We start from the raw sequence: 25,468 nt of genomic DNA on the forward strand, positions 1-25,468 counted from the left end.
AAACAACTCCTAGAGAGCAGAGACCTGGGGACTAAGAACACCACCTGCTCTTCAGCCCTGGGGAAACAGCTATACTCTGTATCTTCTGTCTAAGACTTTTTTACCCGCTCCTGAAATTCATGTCGTTATTGAGATTTAAGAAAGACAAGACAGACCCACCTGGAATCTCCGCATATCACGTGGGTTTCCTGCATTCTTTAGGCAATTTTGGTTACATTTGAGGAAAAATTTCAAGAAGAACCTGTGAAGAAACAAATGATCACAGTTAGCATTTCAGTCCTGACACAGAAGGGAAAAAAGTAGTAAGTCGCTTCTGGGTTGTGCATTCTATGCACATTTTCTGAAACATTCAGAATGGTGTTAGAACCAATATTTTGTTTAAAGCTTTTAGCCTTTGTTTTGCATCCCTGCTGGAATGGACCACTGTCCGTACTGCCAACAGATCTCACAAAGAAGCCCCCAAGGAAGTATTTTCACTCTGACAGAGGGAAAGTCTTCACCATAATTTAACCTAGGTTCCAATTGGGTATAATTGCCTGAGAATTGCTCATGGGCCCTAACAACATGTAATTGAAGGCCCGTAAATTCGCAGATGATGGCCCAGCAAAATACATGCTGGATGAATAGAAGGAGATGGTAAACACGTACCGTAGCATCTCCAAATAAAATATCCTAATTACTAGTACCCATGTACAGGAAAGATTCACATACTGACTGAAAGTCTTTTGACTTCTCAAATATTTCCTGTATGTTTTTCTTACACTCCCTGCTGCAGACAAAAGCTATTTGTGATTGCATAAGAAATGTGCCGTCTCACTGTCACCTTGGTCCCTAAATTGGTTTTGAGGTCAGATCCAGGGGTTTTACTTGCTAGGGTGACCAGAGGACCCAATGAACCAGGAACAATCCCAGGTTACACGCGCTGTGTTAGTGTAAGCATTAACAATACCCATTTTCGCTTGCAAAAGTATCCTGCTATGGATGACCAATTAGATGGCCACCCTGTCCCTTTTGAGTTATTTCTTATGTCACGATTGTTGAAGTCCATCAGGTAAAGGCAGCAGATATCAAAGGTGTCCTTCTAGGGAATGCACGAGGCCACTTGCATGGTCTCCACCTACCCCAGGTTTGGGGAAAGGAGCATTTTAAAGGCCACCTTAAGTGTTTCATTCCCTTTTACTTTTAGGCCTGTGGAATTCAGGCCCAAATATTTTCCAAAAATATTAGAATGCATTAAAGTGCCAGTCAGTTAAATTCTTGTAGGAATTTTCCTTCTGCATCTTTCCCACTTCAAGTCTACACGGGAGTAAAATTCCCACCTCAATGCACATGATTTGTGATGAACTATCACACCATGATGCCTCAGTTTGAATTTAGCTCTGAGCACAAAGTCTACCAAGCAAATAATCCTGGGGTCCTCTGTAATGAGAGCATAGCGCAAAGACGCACTGAGTTTAACCAATTTCTGAGTCCTACACTGAGAGAAGTCCCAGAAGAATCTCTCTTCTCCCTGGTCTCTCAGCATCTGCCCAAAGGGGAGCATGGTATGGGAATAACTCTTTGAAAAGGGACAATAACTTTGTCAACCAAAAGAATAACATTTTAAAATGTAAACATCTTCCTGAAATGGCCCTTCCAACATCATGCAACATTCAACTGCCCTCCCGTGAAAGCACGCTTCTGAATAATGCTGCCCCGCTTCGAGGTTGCCTCCAAGGCCAAAGTTTATCAGCCTTTCATACAAGACAAATGACTCATGGAACAGGGCTGAAGCCCAACTGTGCAAAATGAAATCTGGCCCTGGCACCCCGTTCCCCAGTACCGAGCAACACTGTCATTCCCTGGGGCACTGGGCTGGTTCTGACTTGTGTCCCCTTTCCATTAGGTAGACTTGGGAAAGGACAGGACTTAAGGGAATGGTCACACTCCTAAGTGACCTTGCATTTGCCCTTTCCTCTGAGCTCTCAGAAGGCAAGTGCTGGGCGGCCTCATGATCGCATGTGACTTTCAGACACTATTGAGAGTAGAGGAGCTCAGGAGAGCAAGCGTGCCATGTTGCTGGGGTTCAAGCCTACACCCCAACACCTGAAATGTGAAAACTGGATGTTTCTTCCAAGCAGAGCTAGTTGGAAGGGCATATTTAAAAGCCATCGCAAACCCCGGGGAGAGCTGATTCCCACTAAGATGCTAGTAAGAGTCGGTGTGACATGGTGGAAAAGCCACAGCCTATAGAAGCACCCAGAATGGGGCTCATATCCCAGCTCTGACAGGTACTGCTGTGTGGCTGTGGGTAAATAGCTGAACTCTGCTGCACCACACTTTCCTTATTATTTATATATTGCGTGTAATAACAGTCCCTACCTTACAAAGCAATTGTGAGAATTAACTGCAAAAATGTCTAGTGCCTGGGAAGCAGGGTGATGGGGCAGTAATAATGGTAACGGCTTCATGCATTAGGTGTTTACCTCGTGCCCAGCACAGTGCTAAGAATTTCAAATACCTTTTTCCATTTAATTCTCCTAAATGACCTCTGCTATTAATCCCATTTTATAGATAAGGAAACTGAGGCTCAGAGAAGTTCAATAACTTGCCCAAAGGTTAGTGAGTAAGTGTGAATCTAGAAATGAAATTTGGATGGAGTCTATGCTCTTAAGCCTTATGTTATAGTAGTTTTAGTAATAACAGGCATAGTACACTACTAATATTACTACAAATTGTACCATCCACAGCAATTGCACCCCCATAGCAACTGCACTAATAGGAGTAAATAAGAGTCATCGTACAAGTAACAGTAGCTGTTAGTAGTATTATTTCCACACCGGCAACATGAATATTGTGGAGGGAGACATCAACACCATTCTCCCTCCCTCCCTCGTTCCTCAGGGTGGATAATATTTGCCGCCTGTGCGTGTTTAAATCATTTGAGCCCAGACCCGACAGCCAGATTCAGGTTGTGTTAGAAGGAGCTGTCAGCACACCCTCTGGCATCTTCAAGTCAGACAACTGCTAACCACCATGAGGGGGTCCATCTGGTGCCAAAATGGATTTTGAAAGACAGGCAAACAGGACACTAGCTCTGCCAGAGAGAAACAGAATCAAGGGAGCAGGGAATCTTCTGCCTCCGGGATGAGCAGGGGCGAGGCGCCTGTCAGCAGCCCATCGTTAGCACACGAGCTATGCCGGGCACACACCGGATCCCCATTACCCTAAGCTGCCCTGTCACTTGGCATGCTGGCAGAAGCTCCTGCCCGCCCTCTCGACAGCGGATCACTTGCTGAAACCGAAGGCTTGACCATCTGTCGTGGGGAAGAGACAGAGTCAACTGGTGCCCGGGGCCTCACACAAGCCCTTATGTGGCAAAGACGCTCTGAAGGGCCAATTCTTTTGGGGAACGCCAGCCCTACCCCAGGGGGAGCCTCAGGAATGCTTTCAAAGTTTTCCCCTAAGTATATGCCAAATGCCTGACCCTTTAGGATCACACTTCCTTAAAGGAACTGAGAGGAGTTAGAAGCAGGAGTTTAAAATATCCTCAGAGAGGCACGGTTAGTTGTGGTGCACAAATTGAGGGGATGGTTTTATCAGGCTGTGTTTAAGGCATTTGTAAACTCAGAGACACGTGCACAGCTGCTGGCCTACAGAGAAGATCTCAGGTTCTGAAGAGGCTTTTAACAAAGCGGAGGTTATTGTAACTCAAAACCTCACCTTTGTCTAACGAATTACCACAGTTTGTGTGGCAGGTGTATTTGAGAAAGTGTTGTCAGGAGACAGCGTGTGGCAGTCTTAGCCCAACCGTGGGAAAAAGACCTTCCGCAGGACAAAACTCCTGTTGACCTGCAGAGTTCCAAAGAGTTCCGTAAACTCCAGGAAAGAGCCCAACCAGGACCAAGCCCAGTCTTTTGGCGGAGAGGGGCTGGGGACAGGGTGGGGAGAAACCCGGCACTTTTCTGTCAACTTTCAATACGAATAATATCATTTTGTGTAAAGCACTTTATCCCTAGTATCTCACTGAATCCTCACAGAAATCCTACAAATTAGGCATGCCACGAATTACCAACCCGTGTAAAATGCAAAAAACCCAAAAACACAATAAAATTAAGATACGCATCTACAGTCCAAATGAAGTAATACCCTACATTGCCAAAAGGGCTCATTATGGTACGAGTTTTCTCCATGAATCACAGGACTTAATAAGTGAGTTGACCATCACTTCGCCTAACTTCCTCACCATGCATATGAGAAAACTGCGAAATCAGGAGACATGGCGACAGTGAAACACTTTTATTAGTTAGGAGAGCTAGAACTATCAACCACGTGCCCTGACTTCTAACGATGATTTTTCCAGTGTAATGTTCGCTTTCCAAAAGCCAACCCAATAGTTGAACTATTAAACTTTGTTGTCTACTACCTCTATTAGGAAAGTGACCGTCATAAAACCAAAAGTGACATCCTATTAAACCGTTGTGTTAGGTTCATCAGTCAGGCTAATGTAGGACATTAGCTCATCATTGAACATTAACTGAACGGAACACGTGTTTGTAGAACAAAATTGTTTATTCAATGATTTACTTGGATCACCTTTTATCAACCAGTAGATATTCGGTATATTGAGTAGCTTCCGTGTCAGTAGCCTGGAGCTGGATACCAGAGGTACCTGCAGGCTCTCTCAAACGGAAAATTCAATGAATTCGCCAACAGAATCGGAACCATCTATACGAGGGTGTAAAATAACAAAAAGTCAACTCTGTAGACCCAGCCCATGGTACAGGACTCAGAATCCAGTGGGTTTCCAGTAAATATGTGCTCAACTAAACAGAATCCAGGACCTCTACAATACAAATAGTAGTAGAGCATACTGGACAAAAGCTAAGACAGGCTTTCGTTGGAGATAAGACAGGCCTGAGCAAATTTTGACCATTCCCTTGAACTTCAGTGGTCTCATTAAAACATGGGAATAACAGTACTTCTCCCAGGACCACTGCGTATCATCCCTGTTTAATTAATTGTGTGACTTCTGACAAATTATTTTACCTCACTGTGCCTCAATTTTCTCATCTGTAAAATGGGGGGAAATAACAGAACCAACTTGATAACGAGTGTTATCAATAATTAAATGAGTATCATATGTGGAGTGTTTACATAGTAACTGGCATAGAAAGAGGAATAATTATTTTCATCATCATTTATCCCTGGCAACTGGTCATTGTCTAGCGCTCAGAGATGTTGAGATTTTCAAATACAAACAAACAAACAAAAAAAAAAACACTATCTCTTGGAACGCTAAGTTTAAGAAAAGAAGCAAAAATCTATATAACCAATGCAAACTAAAAGTTTCATTGAATGACCTACAAAAAGGAGAGAGGAAGCAGAAACCAAGGAGAGAAATAATGACTCCAGCGGGTTGATCCAACGGGCAAGACACGTAAAGGAGAGCGGTAACAGCTTAAATCATGGAGGACTCCAGCTCGTCACAACTGAAGGGCACACACAGTAAAACCGTCCATTAAGCAACAGCTTGTACATCATTAATTATTATGCAAAGCATTGCAATAGATCTGGGCTGAGCAGGTTGAGTTTTTACCTCCCCCACCCAAATTCTGAAAAATCACGTTTGGATGTTTTTGGCTACTCTCATAATGTCCAGGCTGGAAAGGGAAAGCATCAAGGCACACCTAAACCAAGATATAAAACCCCCATTTGTAGTCTGAAGGCTCCCCGAAAGTTCCTCTGACTTATGCCCACAGATGGTTATGTGGCAGATGCTTCTTCCCAACGATATTCAGAACACGGAGACTCACGCTGGCCTGATGCAGGAAACAGCTGTGTGGAGACAACTGTGGGGTCCCTTCTGTGTGAAGTTCAAGCTGCTCCCACACACACACACTCACTGGAGGGTAGAGAGGGAAAGCCTCATGATTCAAAGGGCCTCTTTCCACGGACTACACCATCATCCTTGTTTTGGCAGTGAAGCGCAGACCTGCCTGCCTCCCAGAACAAATCTACTGCTCACATATAACCAAGGAAGACTTTCCAGGAGTACAAGGATTCTCCCACATTGAAAACATTTAACCAGAGAGCAGCTATGCTCACGCCGACTGCCGAGGGCTACAGAATGCCATCAACACCCCATGGTAGCCCTCCGTGGAGAGGTAAACAAGAGTCCACTGGCCAGTGCCATGAAAAATAGGTCTCCTTTGGAAACAGGGCAGCTGAAACAGCTGGAAAGAGAAAACTCTATTTTCAATGTCAACACTTTTGGGTTCCTGGTACACAGAAGTAGCAGAGCACAGTTCATCCACGTGAAAATACGATACCCAGAAGTCTGCCAAAATCCCACGGATGTGACAAGGGCAGGCAGTGTGAGGGCAAAGGTTTCTCCCCACCAGGCTGACCTTCTCTCCTTTTCTGATATTAAAATGCAGTACTGAGAGAGGACCTGCCTTGACTCAAATCCCTGCAGCTCTGTTTGAGAGGTGAGGAAGGAGGGAAGGGAGAAATAAAATCACGGAGGGGACTCTACAGCTGAAGCAACGTCTCCTCCCTCCCCGCAGTGAAGGTGGAATGATACCAAGTTGTGGCACTATCTTGGGGATCCCTGGGGGAGAGCATGTGGCTGCCCCTATTATTGGCCACTGACTTCAAGGAGTTTACCTTTTCCCCTGGCCAAGGTCCCTGAGATCTTGGGCATTTCTGGAAAGTGTTCTCAGCCTGAAGGGATGAACATGATCAGCTTGAAAAGCATTCATTACCTCAGAGTCAGAGTTTGACCTTGATAAAAGAACGTAAGTGGTGGCAAGGATTTACACACACACACACACACACACACACACACGTTGGGATAGCGTAGCAACAAACTAAAGAATTTAAAAATAGTTTTAAGAAAAAGAACGCACTGCAAATAGGTCTCTCATGCTAGCAGTCAAGGTGGGAAACGGCACCAGGATAGTGAAAAGAGGGGAGGACAAATAACACGTGGCCAATGTGGAAAACTAAACTGCAATTCTTTAGAAATGACACAGAGAAGGGACATCAGAGCAAGGGTGCTATCACTTAACACCAAATGCTGAAAGGTTTGACTAGAAATCAAATGAGCAAGTCTGACACACCCAGAGCAATGCAAGCTGTGTGTCTCTGAGAAAGTATGCATCGGCAGAGGTACTCTTTTACAAAGATTACTCAAACGCCAAGTGTTCCTTACTGCGATGTATTAAGGTACAAACACGGGCCCGGGGCAGACACTGGAATCACCCTAATAGCTTTATACACAGTAGGAACGAGGCAGATAACACACCCAAGTGTTGGTCTGTCCTTCTCGGGGTTGGGGACAGGCTGAGGATATGTTTGTCTTAAACTGTTTCCATTCCAAGGAACACGAGCTGCCACGAATCACATGACAGAGAGCTTCTGCAGAGCTGGGGAGGGTCTGAAACAGGCGTCAGGTCTCGGGACTCTGGGTCACAGATGCCAATCGTGCCCCGTGCTGGAAATGACACAAGTGTCGTGGCAACTTTGCTTCAGTAACAACAACCCACCCCACAAAGCCAAGCATAAAATGTGAGGTAGGAAGGGCCTCAACATCTCAACTCAGTAGTTGTTAGCGCAAACTCACAGCGATTCCATGATACAAGGCCCTGTTCTCAGTGCTTGACATGTACTAATTCATTTACTCTTCTAAACAACCCTGCAAAGTACTGTTTTCATTCTCATTTTATGGATAACAACCCTGAGAAGTTATGTAACTTGCCCAATTCCTATCTAGTAAGTGGCAGAGCTGGGATTTGAAGGTAGGCAGTTTGGCACCACGTCCACATCCATTAAACGACATTCCTTTGTATGTTATTCAAATTATATTATGGGAGTACGGACCATTGACCATATCTGCCTATACTCTTATCATCATCTCCAAATTCATGCAGAATTAGAGCTAAAGGAAGCCTAAAAATTCCTGGTATTGTCACTAGACTATTCCCAATTATAAGTTGTAATTTTGCTCATGACTCTTGCTCATTTGAAATGGATTTTAACCATAATGAAAGCCCAGTGGGTGGGTCTGGTCATAGAGCCAAACCAAATGTGGAGAATGACGGCCAAATCAAAACCAACGTAACCTGGGTCTCTTGGGAAGAGTCAATGAACATCATCTTAAAGATTTAGTTATATTATATGTATTTACCAGTTAGACAAGTACCTATCTCTGAATGTCTTTCTTGCAGTCAGAAAGCCAAGGTTGAAAATGAAAGACTTTTAATACCCCTCTACTTAATACCCATGTGTTTAAAATTTTAAAGCATATTCATTTAGAATCTGATGTTAGAATTTCACTTTCCCTCCTAAAGACTCAAAAGGTTTCAATATTACTTTTCCCTGTGGAGGTGATAGATGGCAGCAAGAGATCTTGAAGTTCAAATGCATGCTAACTGAAACATGTGGGCTATCCAGGATAAATATCCACTCACTATTTTTTTTTCAACTTTATGAAAGTATAGACATATAATGTCATTCATTTACTCAACCAACAAATAATCCCAGAGAGCCTAACGTGTACCAGTTCTTCTCCCTAAAACCAATGGTGCTATGATCACAACGACTTTGGTTCAAGTGCTTCTCCAAAAGAAAAAGAAAAGCACTTATAATCAAACTTCCAGGAAAAATGTTTCACTCCGAGGATGACAGGGTATTTGAGTAATTGCCAAGTAAGGTTGAATGCTCATAAAGTATTAACCTGTTTGGGGGGTTCTGGGGGGGGGGGGCCTGGATCAGGGAATCTTTCAAAGTCCTGGATAATGTCAAGATTCTACCTTTCCAGACACATTGGTCCTCTACTCTTCACCTTCCAGCATTTTTGGCTTCAGTCACATCGTGTTCCCTCCGATGCCATGAGCATGAAGCTGCCTTCACTGTGGGCTGCATTCCTGGGCCCCACCCCACCTCAGCTTCCCACAATCCTGCGTAGCTTTGCAGGTGCAGCCTAAATGCACTGTGTCCATGAAACCTTCCCAAATACCCAAGCTGGAATGGATCTCTTTCTCCTCCACTCTGTTACAACTCTTGTCACACTTGGCCCTCACATCTCGTACTCCAGTCACCTGAGTAATTGTCGGGCCCCTCCCTGACACGCCACACCCCTTCAGAGTACCTTTCCATTCACCATAGCTCCTAGTAAGACTGCAGATGGAAAACAGTAAATAAATAACTGGTTTAAATTGACTGTAAATATTAACGACAGTTAACTTCGAATGATAGCACAAAGTTTCTTCCTTTCCTTCCATTGTTTCCATCTTTTTGAATTTTCCATAAATAGGCATTGCTTAGGAAAAAATAAACAACTTTACTGTTGTAAAAATTGAAGTGACGATCATTCAGCATGGGACCCAGGGAATAGTCACTGCCCCCATTTTGCGACGGATAAAGTAGGACCTAAAAACGATGAGTGTCTTGACCAAAGTCTTTGTGCTCTAAGATTTGCCAGTTAATTCAAGCGAGAACAGTTGAGAGCTCTCCATCTCACACTCTGTAAAATGTAGATCATTTATTAGTTTCACGTATGCATAATTCATAAAAGAGTATCAACTGGGCAGATTCCATGCCATTGGTGCCCTCAATTTCCTACTTAAAAATTCCTCCACAACAAAGTTTAAAATATTACCTCCAAGTTAAACTCTCCACTGTTCTTAAAACATTTAAGAATAACCCAAAGGGACAAAAGACCTTTTGTGACAAACAGTACGAAATGGATCTCCTCTCTCCAAAACTCTCCAGATACTTCTGATGACTTTGTTGAAACACAGAGCTGAAAGCTCGTGATAGTTTGCTATTTTTTGATTCAGTCTATTGCCGTAAGTCACATATTTCTTTATTCAGTCGAGCTCTCATGCAGTAAGTATTTACTAAGCACTGACTGTGTACCAAAAGCAGAGACAGCGTCCTCCCAGCCCTTATGGATGCCAACCAAGGTATAGTTCTCAGGCCACCTGTGTCAGAAATATCTGGAAACTTGTCCTGGTGGGAGCAGGTTAGAGGGTAAGGTGCTGAAAAAGTTTCAATGTTTACTGAATCTTGAGAATGAATATCTAATTTATTTTTTTAAAATCAACAGTAATGTCAATACCATGTGATGAATCAATGATGAAGTGATGTATCAGAAACAGTGAACTTCAGAGGATGGACAGCTAATCATGTGTAACTGAGAACTTCGTGTGAAAACTTATGTCAAAACACCTCTGAGCATAAAAAGAAAAGTGAAATTCCCTCACCCATCCCATCTCATCCCCAGCGCAAACCACAGAGAAAGAAAAGAGCTCCTGATTGCCAGAGAAAGCTGATAGTTGACAAATATTTGCTTCAAGAAAAAGAAACAAGCTCATTTTTTCCATAAAAAAGAAAAAGAGAGAGAGAGAGAGAGAGAGAGAGAGAGGAAGAGAGAAAGAAAAGAAAAAGGCATCAACTGAAGAAGCTCTTCCTCCAAAAGAAAATCAAGGTGTCTTGATAATGATGAAAATTATTTGGAAACCTGTTTAAATCATCATCACCCTTTTAAAAACTTTCACTCCACTTGTCTCTTCATTTTTCTGGACACAGCTTCCCTGGTCCCAATCTCAGCATCACCATTTGTGGCCTCTCATCCTCCGATCTCACAAATCATTGGGGATAACAAATTTAATTTAAGCAATGGCTTTCATTGAAAAAAAAAAAACACAAACAAACACTGCATTCCAACACTTCACACAAGCTGAGTTCAGACAAAAACAAGTCAGTCCTTAATTTGGATTTAAAGCTCAGGATGAGTCTCCAAATAAAAATGACCAGTGAGCATCATGCCCACAGAGCACTGGTGATAATCACATGAGCTCCAAATTATTCCAGCTGATATTATGGGCAATCCAATAAGTCTGCGTGTTCTAGTCCATAAAAATATAAGAAGAAATTTCTCATTTTAAAATCATAATGCAAAATAGAGCCTGACACTTTATGAAGCACCATTTCTCATACTATCATAAGGATGCTGATGGAAGAATTAAGCTAAAGCAATAGTACAGGCGAACAATGACAACATTTAGACTTTCTGAGGGTGCTTTGTGGCTCCCTTGCCCTCCCCCGGCCCCCCACCCCAGATGTCACTCTCAGAAAGCTTCAGTTTAAAAGCAGAAACATGGGAAACAAAACTCCAAAGCAGATTTTATTTTATCATGAAAATTGGTGGACCATTTAATAAAACAAGGAAGGCTAGAATGGGATGAGAATTTAGAATTTATCCAATGTAGATATTCTTACTCTAGAGTCCACGGCTGGTTGATATGGGGTTCCTGAATACCTTAACAGTGTATCCAAATTTTTCTATACACTGTTTTCTATAGAATGGGTCCAGGGTTTTCACAAGATTGTATAAGAAGTTTTTCACGAGACCGTGAAAATGGAAAACAGAATTCATTTTCTCTGTTTTGGTAACAGTCCTCCATTCTCCTTTTGGAGAACTTCCTTGCTCTCACCCAAGAGACCTTGTATTTCGGTGGCATGAACTCATTCCACACGTGGGCCAGACGGTGCCTGTGCTCCAGGCCTGGCCAGTCACAGCACACATCCTCCAACAATGTGACTGCTTTAGAGATGGGCATGTGACCCCAACGGAGCCCAAGCCAAGCTAGTTGCAAGACTTTCGATGGAGTGGCTAAAAACAGAGAGGAGTTCTGTTCTGCCAGATGTAAACCTGGAAAAATCTGACGGTGGGGTTTGCTGGAATATTCTATACTTAGAGATGTATCTATAATAGAATATAATCCACTAGTATCCCACCTAACAGAGACCACAGGACAAGGAAACTCTGAGAGGTGGGGAAGAGGGAGATGCCCACTGAATGATGAGGCTGAGAAGTCAGCAGAGAGGAAGGCGCTAGAATAGGTGTGTGTGAGAGAGTGAATATTCTATTCTAACGTTCAGGCTATAAAAGGTCAACTTCTTATGTCCTCCTCTCAAGTCAGCACCATAGGCAGGTAGGTAGGTAGGTAGGTAGGTAGGTAGGTAGGTCGATCCATCTCTAGGCGGGTAACATCAGTGAATGAACTAGGCTGCACAGAAGACCACAGATAGTACTATTAATAGAAACAGTACGAACTCAAGAGTGAATGTCTGGTCTATAAGGGATTCTTGTCCAGCGAACTGCCTCCACTGGGAAATATGGGGACAGTGTTGCCAGAGCTTCCCATGTCAAGAGAAGCTGGACATAATTATTAAGTGTGAGATTTGCCAGTCTTCCAGACAATACAAAAGCCAGACAAAACAAATCTGGGAGAGGGTTCCGACTCTGCATCTCTCTCGCTCTAACCCATAATAACCAAAGAAGCAGCAACTCATTTGTCTGTGAGGTTAGGGCAGGTCTTCTCCGTGTCCACTTTTAAATTAAAAAATAATAATCAAAGAAGGACCCCTGAGGCTCCATTAAAAAAAAAAAAAAACACAAGTGGTTCCTGTGTTTGAAGTAATGGCATGTTTTCTTTTGTTACTTTCGAGAATCCTGGTCACCTGAAGCCAGATGTAGTCAACCTTAATTTTCTCCCAGACCTTTGGCAGCTGACATGTTGGGTGAAGAGAGAAGTTAGGAAAAGCATCTGCACCCAGAAGCCAAAAAAGAAAGCTGTGAGTATTTACCAGCATGAGGCTGTCCACAGACAGTGAGTACAGACACAGGAAAACCTCCCATGCCCACCTGTTCACAGCTGGATTTCCTAGGGCACTTAATTCAATCAGAAGCAGTAAGTTTTAGTAGCATTTTACAACCAATTAACCATGCAGGAAACAAAACACCTGACTTGGTGCCTTCCTCCCGGCTTCTGAAGAGTCTGTGGCCTGGAAAGTCAGCAATTTGGAACTTTCTCTATGAAAGAAGACACCGTCAACCCAAGGCAAGCAAGTTTTATTCCTTCTTACATTTAATGGGAGGACTCATGAATCTGGCCTGGCCTCGCTGGCATCAGAATGACTCCCGTTTTTCACACAGAGAGGCCCCCATCTCACTCAGCGTGTGCCAGGCACTGGGCAGTCCCAGGAATCATTCCAATGAATCCTTATGCATCCCGTTAGCTAGATCCTATTAATATCCCCATTTCTCAAATGAATATACTGAGGCCAGAGAGGTTGGTAAAATAGCCTAAGGTCTCACACACACCCTTCCCCACCAAGGTCTCAAACACACCGTCAGTGACAGAACCAGGACTTGAGGCCAGGAGGGGCTTCTGTTATTTGCAGGGATAAACTTCCTCGGATGGAAAACAGGTATTCAAACCTGTGCTAAGTTCTATTAGCAATAATTCTTTGCTACATCAAGAACAAAAAAGCAGGTTATACTTTTGAAACTCTGCTTCACTTAAAACAAAAATCATTTCTTTTCTCACTTTTCTTCAATTGATCTTCAAACAAACTTTTGAAGAATGTGTTAGAGGTCGGTTGAGTCTCCGACATTTGATGAGTGACTCAAACGAAGGCTCAAAGGAACTCTCAAGGAACCCCGGTTTTCACGCGACTGGGGACGCAGCATCAACATGCAGGCATGCCTATCTATTTTAACGTTTTTAAAAAGCCTCCTTGCCCCCTCCCCCAAACTACCCCTTCCCTTCATGAGCTGGACCAAACCTACTCCTTGGACCGTCTTTCTCCCCGCCTCTGCCTCCAAGCTTATGTTCCAGCCACAACGGACTGCTTCTCCTTCCCCTCAAGCACTCTCTCTGCTTTGCCAAGTCTGCCCCTTTGCACATGCTGTGGCGCCTCCTGGCATACTTCCCCTTGCCCTCTTCCATCCCTTCTCACTTGAACAAACTAATTATCAACCACCACCAAGTTCAAATACCGTGTTTTCCCGAAAATAAAACCTAACCGGAAAATAAGCCCTAGCATGATTTTTCAGGATGACATCCCCTGAACATAAGCGTCTTTTGGAGCAAAAATGAATATAAGACCCGGTCTTATTTTCGAAGAAACACGATATCACGTGCACTGTGGCACTGCCCTGCCTCTCCTAAAGATATCTCTCCAAAATGTCTCCTCTGCGCTCCCACCACAATTATAATGTTGCAACAATCACGTTTCATTTCCTTGTTGCACTAACACAAGTTCCCATTCATTCCCAATGACATAAATTTGTATAAGATTAAAGTCTTGAAGACGGAAATTTCACCAGCATTCTAAGTATAATCTTTTCAGTGTGGTTAATCGTTGTACTAGACTCCTGCACGGGACTATTTATACTCTTTGAATCGCTCACATTTCTTCCCTTAGGAACCAAACATAAAAGCAGGCGTAAGTGCTTTCGTGCCTCAAGTAAGATGGTCTATTCACCACAGTCTCATAATGGTGTTGGGTAGCAGCTTTCTATACTAAACACGGAGAAAGGGGCGGGGGGGGGGGAAATCCACTTAACTCTGATTTCTTGCTTTTTGCTAAAAAGCGCTATCAGTTGCTTCTTGGTCTCACCTAGCAGAGGGGTCAATGCTTTAGCTGGGATTGTGACAAGCCTCTCCAGAATTAGAGTACTTTATTATCACATTAGTGCTGGGAAAAGTCACATAATTAACAGAATTTATCCTCATTTACTCTGTAAAAGCACTAATATTCAGTCTCTCCGCCTCTGTTTAATTACCTTCCTTCACACAACTTTTTTTTCCAAGTTGACCCTTCCTGGGCTTATCTACAGAAACGTGTTAAAACTTTTTCCTCCCTCCATTCCATTTACGTTGCTAGACTCGATTCATTTGAATAAGCATAAAAGGGGAACTGGGTCTGTCATAGTTCACACAGTGCCTTTGAATTAGCAGGTGTAACGGTGTCATACTTTTGTGGAGATCCTCTCTTCAGAATAAGTGATGACAGCCACCAGAATTACTGTTAACTGTAATATGACACTGGCATTACACTGGTGCTAGCTGGTGGTGAACTAGCATTAGTTCGGGTGCCTAAGAAATTCAGAAGCTAAGACATGGCAATTCTTTAAAGAGCACAGCACTGCCTAACACATGCTGCCTTCTCAGGTAATGCTTCCTCAAACCAGTTTGTTCAAAAGGATAGGAGAAGTGCACGCATGTGCACACACACACACACACACACACACACACACACACACCCTTCAAAATAAAGTCACTATTAGAGAACAAAATCATCATCAAATAACAAATCTAGAAGGCACTCAGCTTGCCCTTTGTCTCTCCTGATTTTTTTTTCTTTTAGACAGCAAAATAATAACAGAAAGAAACCAAAGCTTAAATGACAAACATTTAGGAGAGGCTGAATTTCCGCTCCCCTTTTTCTGAAACACGGATAAGAAATCATGCCTCAGTATTTCATATTGAGATGGTTCACAGCCTGGTCTGGAAGATTGGGGCTCGGAGGAAAGGAAAGGATCTCTGGCTTAAACTGATTTTTTGGTATTGAAATAGTTGGTTCACTTTGAATGGAAGGTAAACCCTTCCTGATGAAGTGGGGGGGGGGCAGGTTAGTGACGTGAGACAATGGATCAAATGGGCAGTTGTCCTGGTTCCTTGGAGGATGAGCTCCAGGCATATATAGCATACAGGCAGTCTTCTGCTGCCTGGGACTCGTTGGTGGCCTAAGAGATAGCCACAGCAGTCATCTTTCCCCTTGCTTATCTACCAAGAGAACAATCAGCCCTACTCCATTTTCCCTACAACATACATCTCAGTTGAAATGGGAAGAAACAGCAAAGGAGACAACTTTCTCATCTGCCCTCCATTTTATCCAAGTGACAGGCAAGAAACTCCATTGGTCTCTATATAAAAATAGAATAAACTTGTGAGCCCACAAATATAATATGGCCCACATTCACTGGGAATAAGAGTCCTCTCCAACCTCCAAGCTTTAGCTGAATTGTTCCTTTGGTCTATAATGCCTTTCTTTCCCTCTTTAATCCTTCCATCCTTTCAGGTTTGGATAAGATTCTTCCCCTTCCGGTAAGACGGCCCAAATCCTCCCATTTAGAGTTAATGTATCAGTCCTCTATATACCTGAGGCATTCAAGATCTGTGAGTGTTTTTCTTACGGTACTTCCAGGGTCATTTTGTACTTAGGTTATCTATGCCTAAATCTGAGCGGTCCACTTCACTGGCTGTGAACACCTGACGGATTATTAGGGTTGAGGCTTTGCCTGATCTCAGTGACCATACTTGGGATCATTCCTGGCTGAAAGTCAATAATTCATTTTTTCCTCCAAAGATGCCCTTCACTGAACCTTTGGTCAAGCACCTCCTCATTCCCTGAAAGTTTACTATTTCCCCTTCCAAGCTTCTGCACATACTGTTCCCACCGCCTGGAATTCTGTTGACTGAAAGGAAATCAAATCCATTCTTCAAGGCTATTTCCAAAGGCTCCGTCATCATATTGGCCAAAACAGAAATTCTCACAGCCTGTGTTTATACCATACTGGTCCCTCAGCACCTTGTCATTGGTTATCTGCATTTACATTTCTATCTGTCCAACTACATCATGAGCATCTCAGTGGAGGGATCATATTTTGTACAATCGTGTTTCATCCACAGTACTCAGTAGACTCTCGTTTGTGCATCGCAAACATCCATTGTATGGTAAGGGAATCAACATGGATCAAATATTTTCCTTTAGGAGCTCCAGAGAAGGAAGACAATTATTGGAGGATAAACTCTTACACTATGGGCAATAACGCTTTCCTACTTCTGCTACTACCATGATAATATCATCACAATTACTACTATTTTTGTTCGTATTAGAATTATTATTACTGGAGCGCTTACTACGTGCAAGGCCATGTGCTGAGTACGTTACTGACATTATTTCATTGAATCCTCACAACAACCCTAAAGTAGCAACTCGTAAAGGAGGCAGTGGTAGTAGTTCATGTATCTGAGGTCACAAATCTATGTGAGAGAGCCTGGATTCAAGCCCAGGTCTGACAAGGCTAAAATTCACGCTCTTGTTCACTACACAATTTGTAGCTCGTTTGTCACTATTCAGAAGGTAGTCAGGAGGCTTGTGAAAGGTGCTTTTTCCCTGGCGCTTGGTGCAGGAATAAGAATCTAGAGTATAAAAGTGGCCCCATTCAGAGTTTGGAGACAAGCCACCACCATGTGGAAAGGAGTCACCTCCCTGGTTTCCAGTGGCAATGGATGTAGCCACCATCTTGGTGTGGTTCTCTTTTGGTGCAACTGAGTGCTTTTCACTTTGAGAATAACAAGAAAACCCTTTCAGCCTTTTGATTCCCTCAGTGCCATAGTTTTCTCAATCCATGTGGTCAGCTTGAACTTTAAAAGGGTCGTTGCTTCAGGCTTTGCACTTTAGACACGTGACATTTCTAATTGCTCAGAGTCACCTATTTCTGCCCCCCTTCGGTCCTGGCCCCTGGAGCATCCTGTGTCTCCATGGCACACATGGCTCCCGGCATAATCAGCATTGCCTCAGAACCGTGCCTCTGCCATCATTACGTCCACCTCCAACACCCTGCTCAGAGGCAAACTCGGGGCCTCTCACCTCAGCTGTTCCATGTCAGTATCACAGGCAACAAGACACACATTCCAGAGCAGGGTGGATTAACCTCCCAGATGACACTCAGTTTCAGCTTCAGCCTCCCTAAATCCTCAACAAAAACTTTAACAGCCAGCTCTGATTTAGGACCTTAACTGTAAATCTCCTCTCTTCTCATGCACTCACTAAAGGGAGGCGTAGAATCAATTTGGACCGTTTTTAGTCACTTGTCCCTTAAGTTTCCTGGAGGATTCAAGATAGTGGGTAAAAACTTCCATCATCATGAGCCCCACTTCCAGACAAGCTAAAAAAGGAAAAAAGAAACTGGAGGGTAGGGGAGAGACATTATTAATGCCTTCTTTTGCCTAGTAAGCACAGAATACGAAATACGGGTGGGAATTTCTGAAAAATTTGAAGCAACATCATTCATTTATAGAAATGAAGGCAATCTGCTGGAATGTTAAAAACAGCAGCCACCGCATTTGTACTCAATTCTTAGAGCCTGTTGATCAGCCACTGAGCCCTGCCATGAGAACAGATCTCCTTTTCACTCAAGTGAGGATCGGCAGGAGCATTTTCAAAAGTAAATAAATGGCCACAAAGAACAAAAAAGATCAGTGAAGAACTGAGTCTCTCAAGAACATCCCTGACAAAATAAACCCCATGTTTATGTATATTCCCTCAATTGGCCTGAGCCAGAAATCTTTCCTGCAACTTAAAACCGACTGCACAGGAGTTGAGAGAAATGTCCGGAATTAGCTTAGTCAAATGCTGCCTTAAATAAATGCTCCTCTGCTGCTTAGCAAGACACTGGGGCCAAAGCCGTTTCATTTGACCTGAGCAATTCCCACTTTTTTGCCATCATGCACCACATTTTTTTTTTTAATTGGTTAGATGGCATCTGAAATCTAGACACCTCTTAAAAATTACAGTTGGCGTATTTTAAAACATTGTCTCGCTTTTTTTCTGACCATCGATGTTGAGTTATTTATGGTTTTTAAAAAAAGTTTAGGCCGGCCTGGTGGCTCAGGTGGTTAGAGCTCTATGCTCCTAACTCCGAAGGCTGCCAGTTCGATTCCCACATGGGCCAGTGGGCTCTCAACCACAAGGTTGCTGGTTCACCTCCTCAAGTCCCGCAAGGGATGGTGGCCACTGCCCGCTGCAACTAAAGATTGAACATGGCACCTTGAGCTGAGCTGCCACTGAGCTCCCCGATGGCTCAGTTGGTTGGAGCCTGTCCTCTCAACCACAAGGTTGCCAGTTCGATTCCATGACTCCCGCAACGGATGGTGGGCTGTGCCCGCTGCAACTAGAAAATGGCAACTGGACCTGGAGCTGAGCTGCACCCTCCACAACTAAGATTGAAAGGACAACAACTTGACTTGGAAAAAAGGCCTGGAAGTACACACTGTTCCCCAATAAAGTCCTGTTCCCCTTCTCCAATAAAAAAAAAAAGTTTAAATACTCAAAAGTAATAAATAAATAAATAAATAAATAAATAACTACCTATCTCTCTTCTCCCACTCTTTTCATGGATATACAAATTTTATAATGATGTAGAGATGTTATATCCTTTTTTCCTGTTATGCAATCTCCAAAATGTGATGTTTTTACTCCATCACATTTTATCACATATATTAGAATTTCAACAAATCCCCTATTATTTGATTACGTTCAACTTCTTGCCATTATAGTAAAGCTCTGGTGAGCATCCTCGTACATAACATGTTATCCTGATAGCTGAGGATTTCCTTAAAATAGTTACCTAGGACAAGAATTGCCAGGTCAAAGTGGCATGTTGTTTGATAGTTTGAGTTTCATTGAAAATGCTGACATGAATCAAGGCAACTTGACATTCAGCTAACCTAAGTTGGGGGACCTCCAAAAAATGGACCTCGCTCTGCCCAATGGTAGAGGGATTTGGATAACTTAGGTCCCAGAGTAGCCATGTTGATAAAAAAAAAAAAAAAATGAGAAACAGAAACTTATAGACACAGACAATAGTTTAGTGGTTACCAGAGGGTAAGGGGGGGAGGGGGTGGGAGATGAGGGTAAGGGGGATCAAATATATGGTGATGGAAGGAGAACTGACTCTGGGTGGTGAACACACAATGGGATTTATAGATGATGTAATACAGAATTGTACACCTGAAATCTATGTAATTTTACTAACAATTGTCACCCCAATAAATAAAAAAAAAAAAAACGAGCTAAGTAAACACAGTGAATATAGTGCATCTCCACAGGTCCACCCTGTTTCCACCTGCAGTCACAGAACGTGTTGATACCTATGACAGCATCGTCATCCTCTTGAGTTATGACAAATGGAGGCAGCCTGAGAGAAGCCTTCTCTGTGCCACCAGTGCTGTTCTCATTGTGCCTGCTACAGAGCTGAAAAAGGACTCAACTACAGCAAAGCAAGTCACATAGGGGCCACAGTCAGGGTTTCCACGGGGCCCATGCCACCACCAACAAATCATGTCCAAGAGTAGAGAGAGAGAAAGCCTATTTTTAAGAGCTATCTGCTTAAAGGCTGAAGGAAGTCATCTCATCCCTGAGCAACTACATCTTTTGTAAAGTAGGCAGAGGACTGTGACAGATGCTTTAGGGAAAATGCAAAGCAAGTAACCTACACTATGGTTATCATTTTCTTAAACCCATAGCTGGAAATTGTCGTACAAGACCATCCTGTCAGGACCGGCAGTCCTGTGTTAGACTAACATTCTTCAACAAGTGAGTTCCGCGGACCCTTCCTGCAACCCCTAAAAGATAGTTTGTTTACAACTGATATGGCCTCAACTTTGTACATGATCGCTTCACAATGTCTCGTGGAACAAAGGCCCCAACAACTCACTCAGTCGCATCTCATCCCCCATCCTTTATGCTAAAGAACTTGACATTTCCTAAACCCTCTGAGCTCTCTCAGGCCTCTTCCAATATTATTTCTTCTTCCTGACATGGACCCCAGGCTGCCCACTCCTGATCTAGAAGAATCTCTATATTTCAAGAATTATCAAATACCCACTTCGCCTTCTCATAAGCCTTCCCAAATTCCTCAAGACAGACATAGACTCGTCCACCTGAGGGTTCCTGTGGCACATTCCTCCAGAGTCATAGCCATCACGGTACTTTGTACGTCTCTGCTCACTTGCTGAGCTCCCCAATTCGAGAGTAATGTCCTTGAAGATAAGGACCATGGCTTTTCATCTCTGCATCCTCAGAATCTGGGATATAGTTTATAGATATCTGCTTAGTTCTGAAAGAACAATAAGCATGTAGGCAGCATGATAAAATAACGTAAGTAGCATGATAAAATACTGCGTACAATTGAAAAATAACTGAGAAGCCAAAATAAATGAACTGAGGGCACCAAGAGCTCCCAAGACAGTCTAGCTATGAACTGTGTGTGCAGAGTATCATGGCTTATTACAAAGGACCATATGCTGGAATGTTTGCGAAACCAAATGGTACTAATGAAAAATATCCATAGTTTTATACTACGTGGCAATAATCTTGTTTTCGTGAAATGGGCAATATCATCTGTAATAATAAACACAAGTTCTATAAAGTCGCTTTGGTATAATCCAAACTTTTTCTTTGGTGCATTCTAAACATATTTCACATAAACGATGCCAAATCTCATGTAATCCATATGAACCCCACGCTGAAGGACAGCAGATGCACAGAATTCCCACAGAGTTACTGAGGGAGCAGATCAAACCATCAGCCCGGGGGTTATCTTAGATATGAAGAGAGCACTGGCTCTAAACTGACCAAGGGCTGGTACTGAGGTCTCTTAAAAATCTCAAACGCTCTCTTGTCTTTCTGATAAGGCAAAGAAACACAAAGAACTACTGTAACACTGAGATGCTCACAGTCTGCAAGAATGAGCAAGAAATAGGGTAGCTTGCCACCCAAAGAAGGGCTATTCCCCAACATAACATCCCTGACAAATGGTTGCGCTGGCAGCTCTACTCCTGTCCTGGGAACGGGAGAGAGACAGAGTGCAGAAAACAGGAAAGCTCTCTCCCTCATGGACTTGACATTCTAGTGGGGAAGAAAGACCAAAAGCAAGTGGAAAAAGAAAAAGAAAAAATCCTCACAAGGAAAGAAGACAATGTTAGTCACCGATTAGAGCTATTGGAAAAGAAACAATAGCAGATGGGAAGTGAATGCTAGGGGAACTTTAAAAAGGGTGGTCAGAAAAGTTCTTGGAAATGGCATTTGAGCTAATTCCTGAAGGACAAGAAGCCATCCATGCCAAAATCTAGGGGAAGAGCATTCCTGCTAGTGCAAAGGTCAGTGTGACTGGAGAATAGTAAAGTAGGAGGAAAGTGATGTGGAAGGTCCCAGAGGGAGGCAGGCTCAGTCAAGCTGTGACAGAAAGTGTCCCATCATGAGGAAGCAGTCCTTCCCATCCAAACTGGATGCCTCTGCGAGGAAGCTCCCTCTTCCTGAGAATTGAATTCTGCCCTCCTGTCATGTACCTTCAGAAATTTGCAGCACTCCCCCTTCTCCCAATATAACTCTTAAATAATATTACGTGGCTACTTTATCTTTCCACGCTTCTTTTCCAGGATAAGCAAATCTTATTCTTCTACCACCACAGTTCAGGATTTCCAGATGCCTTACCATCCCATGTATACTTTTCCATATATTCTCTAAGTAGACAACACCCCTCCTGAATTATACCATCAGAATCAAGCAGGCACCTGAGATGCTAGAGGCGGTATAGCAGGTTGGTTAAGTTATTAAGTCAGACAAACTAGGTTCTGATCCAGCTGTGTGATCTTAAGCAAATCACTTAACCTCTCTAAGCCTCTGTTTCTCATGTGTGAAATGGGAATTATAATACCTACCTGGAAGGATACTGTAAGGGTTATATAAGAGCATATACATAAAGTCCAAAAGGCCATGAATTACACATATAAATGCTCAATAAAGTTTAGCTATTACTAGTATAACTAGTTATTATTATCATAATTATTATTATATGACCTCAGTCAGTCTCCATCTTGGTCTAAAATCTAGACTTGCTCAAATGCAAATTAAATACACGTCTGTTTTTATTTTGCTTTGTTTGGTTGTGTTTGCAGTAGTCGGTCCCAGGTACAGGGTAGGCAGTAGGAGCCACATAAATGCATCCTAAGCCTCCTTCCCCCTAGGTCTCTTGTACGAAATACAATAGCACTAACCTGATCACAGTAGAAGAGAAAGATCAACAAAGAGTTAAACCATTAAATTGGGGTGTGTCCAGACTCTAGTTACCATAAAAAATATAAGCACGCCCATCTGACTTAGCTAATGGTCACATACTGAACAAAGCTTGCTGATCTCCTTCCTGGGAGCTAGAGAAGAGTCTTATCCATCTTCTCAGGCCTCACCAGAGACCATACATCAGTCCTGCATAAAGACTGGTAAGAGTGAAGGAAGAGGAAGAATTCAGTTAGAGGTCTACCTAGACGTCCAGGATCACCTATGATGGTCAAACTCACACAACATTAGCTCTCCAAGAGACCCAAGTGTGACATACATTCGCATTGGAACAGGGGCTCAGAAAGGTGAAGAAACTGCCCAAGGCCACACAGTTAACTTGGTTCAACACTGGGACAGACTCTTAATCTCTTCCCAGGAAACCATCCTGAGTAAACCAGTGAGAGACCCGAGTCCCAGGCGGGTTCTCTGTCCTCCTTCAAAGCCTTCTTGCAAAAATGTCCTATGAGTCAGAGGAGCGCCAGGTTTCCCATTTCAATGGTTTGCAACCCTTACTCATCTGAACTCAGATTCCTTAGGGAGTAGAAAGTCAATGCTGGCGTCCCCAAAGCTGCATAAATCTCTCACCTAAAGAACATCATCATTTTTTTCTTGTCACAACCCTTCCAGCCTAATATTTGACAGCTCTGATTGGGTACTGTCCAAACATTTATTAAAACATTTTAAATGATGAATATATCCAATTATTACTATTAATGCAGCTAATACTGACTAATGAGGGGGAAACGCGGGAGCTGGTGTCCCGCAATTCATTACCCCTGCCTTGTCAACAATTCAAAGCCCGAAACCTAATCATCCATACCAGGCCCTGTTATATTTCACACGTCACTTTTAATAAGTCACTCAGTGCCTATAAATTAATGTAACATGTCGGCGTTTATGAGTGCGGCTTTGTCGCTGTTAACAAATGATGTTCTAGCCCAGTCTACAACAGCTAGGTAGTGACAAATGATGGAAGATGATTTCTTTCCAAACTGTAAACTATACACTGGGGACTCCATGCATACATATATATGTGTGTATATATATATATATGGCCACAAATTACATGTGCATACATGTATATATATGGCTACATATTACATACATCTAAGCATAACAGACATACACACATAAACTAACAAAGCATGCCAACACACACAGGCACAAATGTGAAATAAATATGATGCATAATTTGTGGTGAAAAGCTGTGTAATAACACTTGTACTTTCTTCTCTAAGAGATTAAACACGCCGCACTGGGAACCATGACAGTCCCATAAATGTGGTCAATGTCAATTTCAAATTTGTTATAAATGCTAGTCTTTCACTCCTGGCCAGGTTTCAGGACAACCCGACATTCCAACTAAAAATGAAGGCCCGGTGATGGTGATGAAATAGGGAAGGTTGACATGATGCCAAAAATGCCTGCAGTTAGAGAAAGGGTCTACATTTTTATGGCAGAATTGATGGTCACTGGGGGTTGGAATGCAAGACGGTACTTATTTGCTTCCAAACAGACTTGAATAATTTATATCTCCTCCTAAGCCATGACTTCATATTTCACAAAATCGTTAGTATATAATTTGGGTGTAACTTGACCGCCATAGTTTCATCTAACTTAAGACCCAAGAAGAGAGACGATGCTTCTTTAACTGGTGTCCCTTTTGTGTAACTTTGCCTACGTCAGAGGCAGCTCAGGCACTCATGGAAGTATCTGGATTGTAACACATGTGAGTTGAGCACTCTACACAATGACAAAACTCCAGGGGCAAAGGTCAAAAATCTCCTTGGGAGTCAGTCTACATTCAAGGCCACAGCTTTGCGAGCTGATTCCTTGATGTAGCCAACAACTCTCTCCACCTGCCTTGATTATGGAAAGACATAACTGTCCCTTTTGGAGAGTGTACCAAAAGTTAGTCTAACATATGGTTAGATTTATTATTATCATTTTTATTATTATTACTATTCCTGTTATCCCATCTTAACTCCAGAAATTAATTGTTATAATAGACATTAAAATTAATAAAATTTGAAAAACAAGGTATTGAAAAGTTTGGAATGGATCCTGCAGGGTCTTTGTTATGCTTGCTCTTTGACAGGCTTTCAAAACATTAGTTCTCAGAGCCCATTTTCACTTATTTTTTCTACTTGCCTACAAAATTCAGAAGCTACACCATCATTTGACTATATTAAACCTACAAAAATATTTTTTTTAATTTCCCCTTGAAGATGGTACATCTGAACTTGGGGATTCTCTTACGTAGTTTTTGTCACAAGGATTTAGCTCAAATACAATGGCCAGGATTTAAATTAGAGTTGTTCAAAAAACAAACAACAACAAAAATGGCTTCTATTAATCTTGTGCCATAATCCTCATTCTACCATTAACTTCGTATTAACAGATAAGAGCTTCAATTGAAGTGCCTAAACAAAGATCCGTGTTTGATAAACCCGGAGTTTATAAAGAGTTTAATTTTGTGTGTGGCTGGGAGTTTAGTTCTTCCCATCTATATCCAAGAAACATTAAAGAGTTAAACATGCTGGGTTTTTTATTCCTTAAAATGATCACTCAGAAATTTAAAGGAAAACTGTGATAAGCACTGCAAACCGGGTTTCATTATGTTTATTGGAAAAGTATTGGAGTTGCACTTGGCCTGGCAGGGACCACGTTGCCCAATTTGTTTTCCTAGGGTCTGTGAATGTCTAATTCAAGTACTAATGCC

At 42.6% G+C, this 25,468-nt stretch overlaps 1 protein-coding gene across 8 annotated transcripts in view; it reads right to left on the reverse strand.

Moving 5' to 3' along the window:
- Nucleotides 1–25,468, reverse strand: part of EBF1 (EBF transcription factor 1) — a 377,481-nt gene that overhangs the window by 139,634 nt on the left and 212,379 nt on the right. For all 8 annotated transcript variants that reach the window (XM_019740480.2, XM_019740489.2, XM_019740473.2 and 5 more), the window contains exon 7: nt 160–241. In XM_019740480.2, coding sequence (XP_019596039.1) covers nt 160–241 — 82 coding nt within the window. The remainder of the gene's footprint in view (nt 1–159; nt 242–25,468) is intronic.

This window comes from Rhinolophus sinicus, linkage group LG10, assembly GCF_036562045.2.
Source record: "Rhinolophus sinicus isolate RSC01 linkage group LG10, ASM3656204v1, whole genome shotgun sequence".
NCBI classification, from domain to species: domain Eukaryota; kingdom Metazoa; phylum Chordata; class Mammalia; order Chiroptera; family Rhinolophidae; genus Rhinolophus; species Rhinolophus sinicus.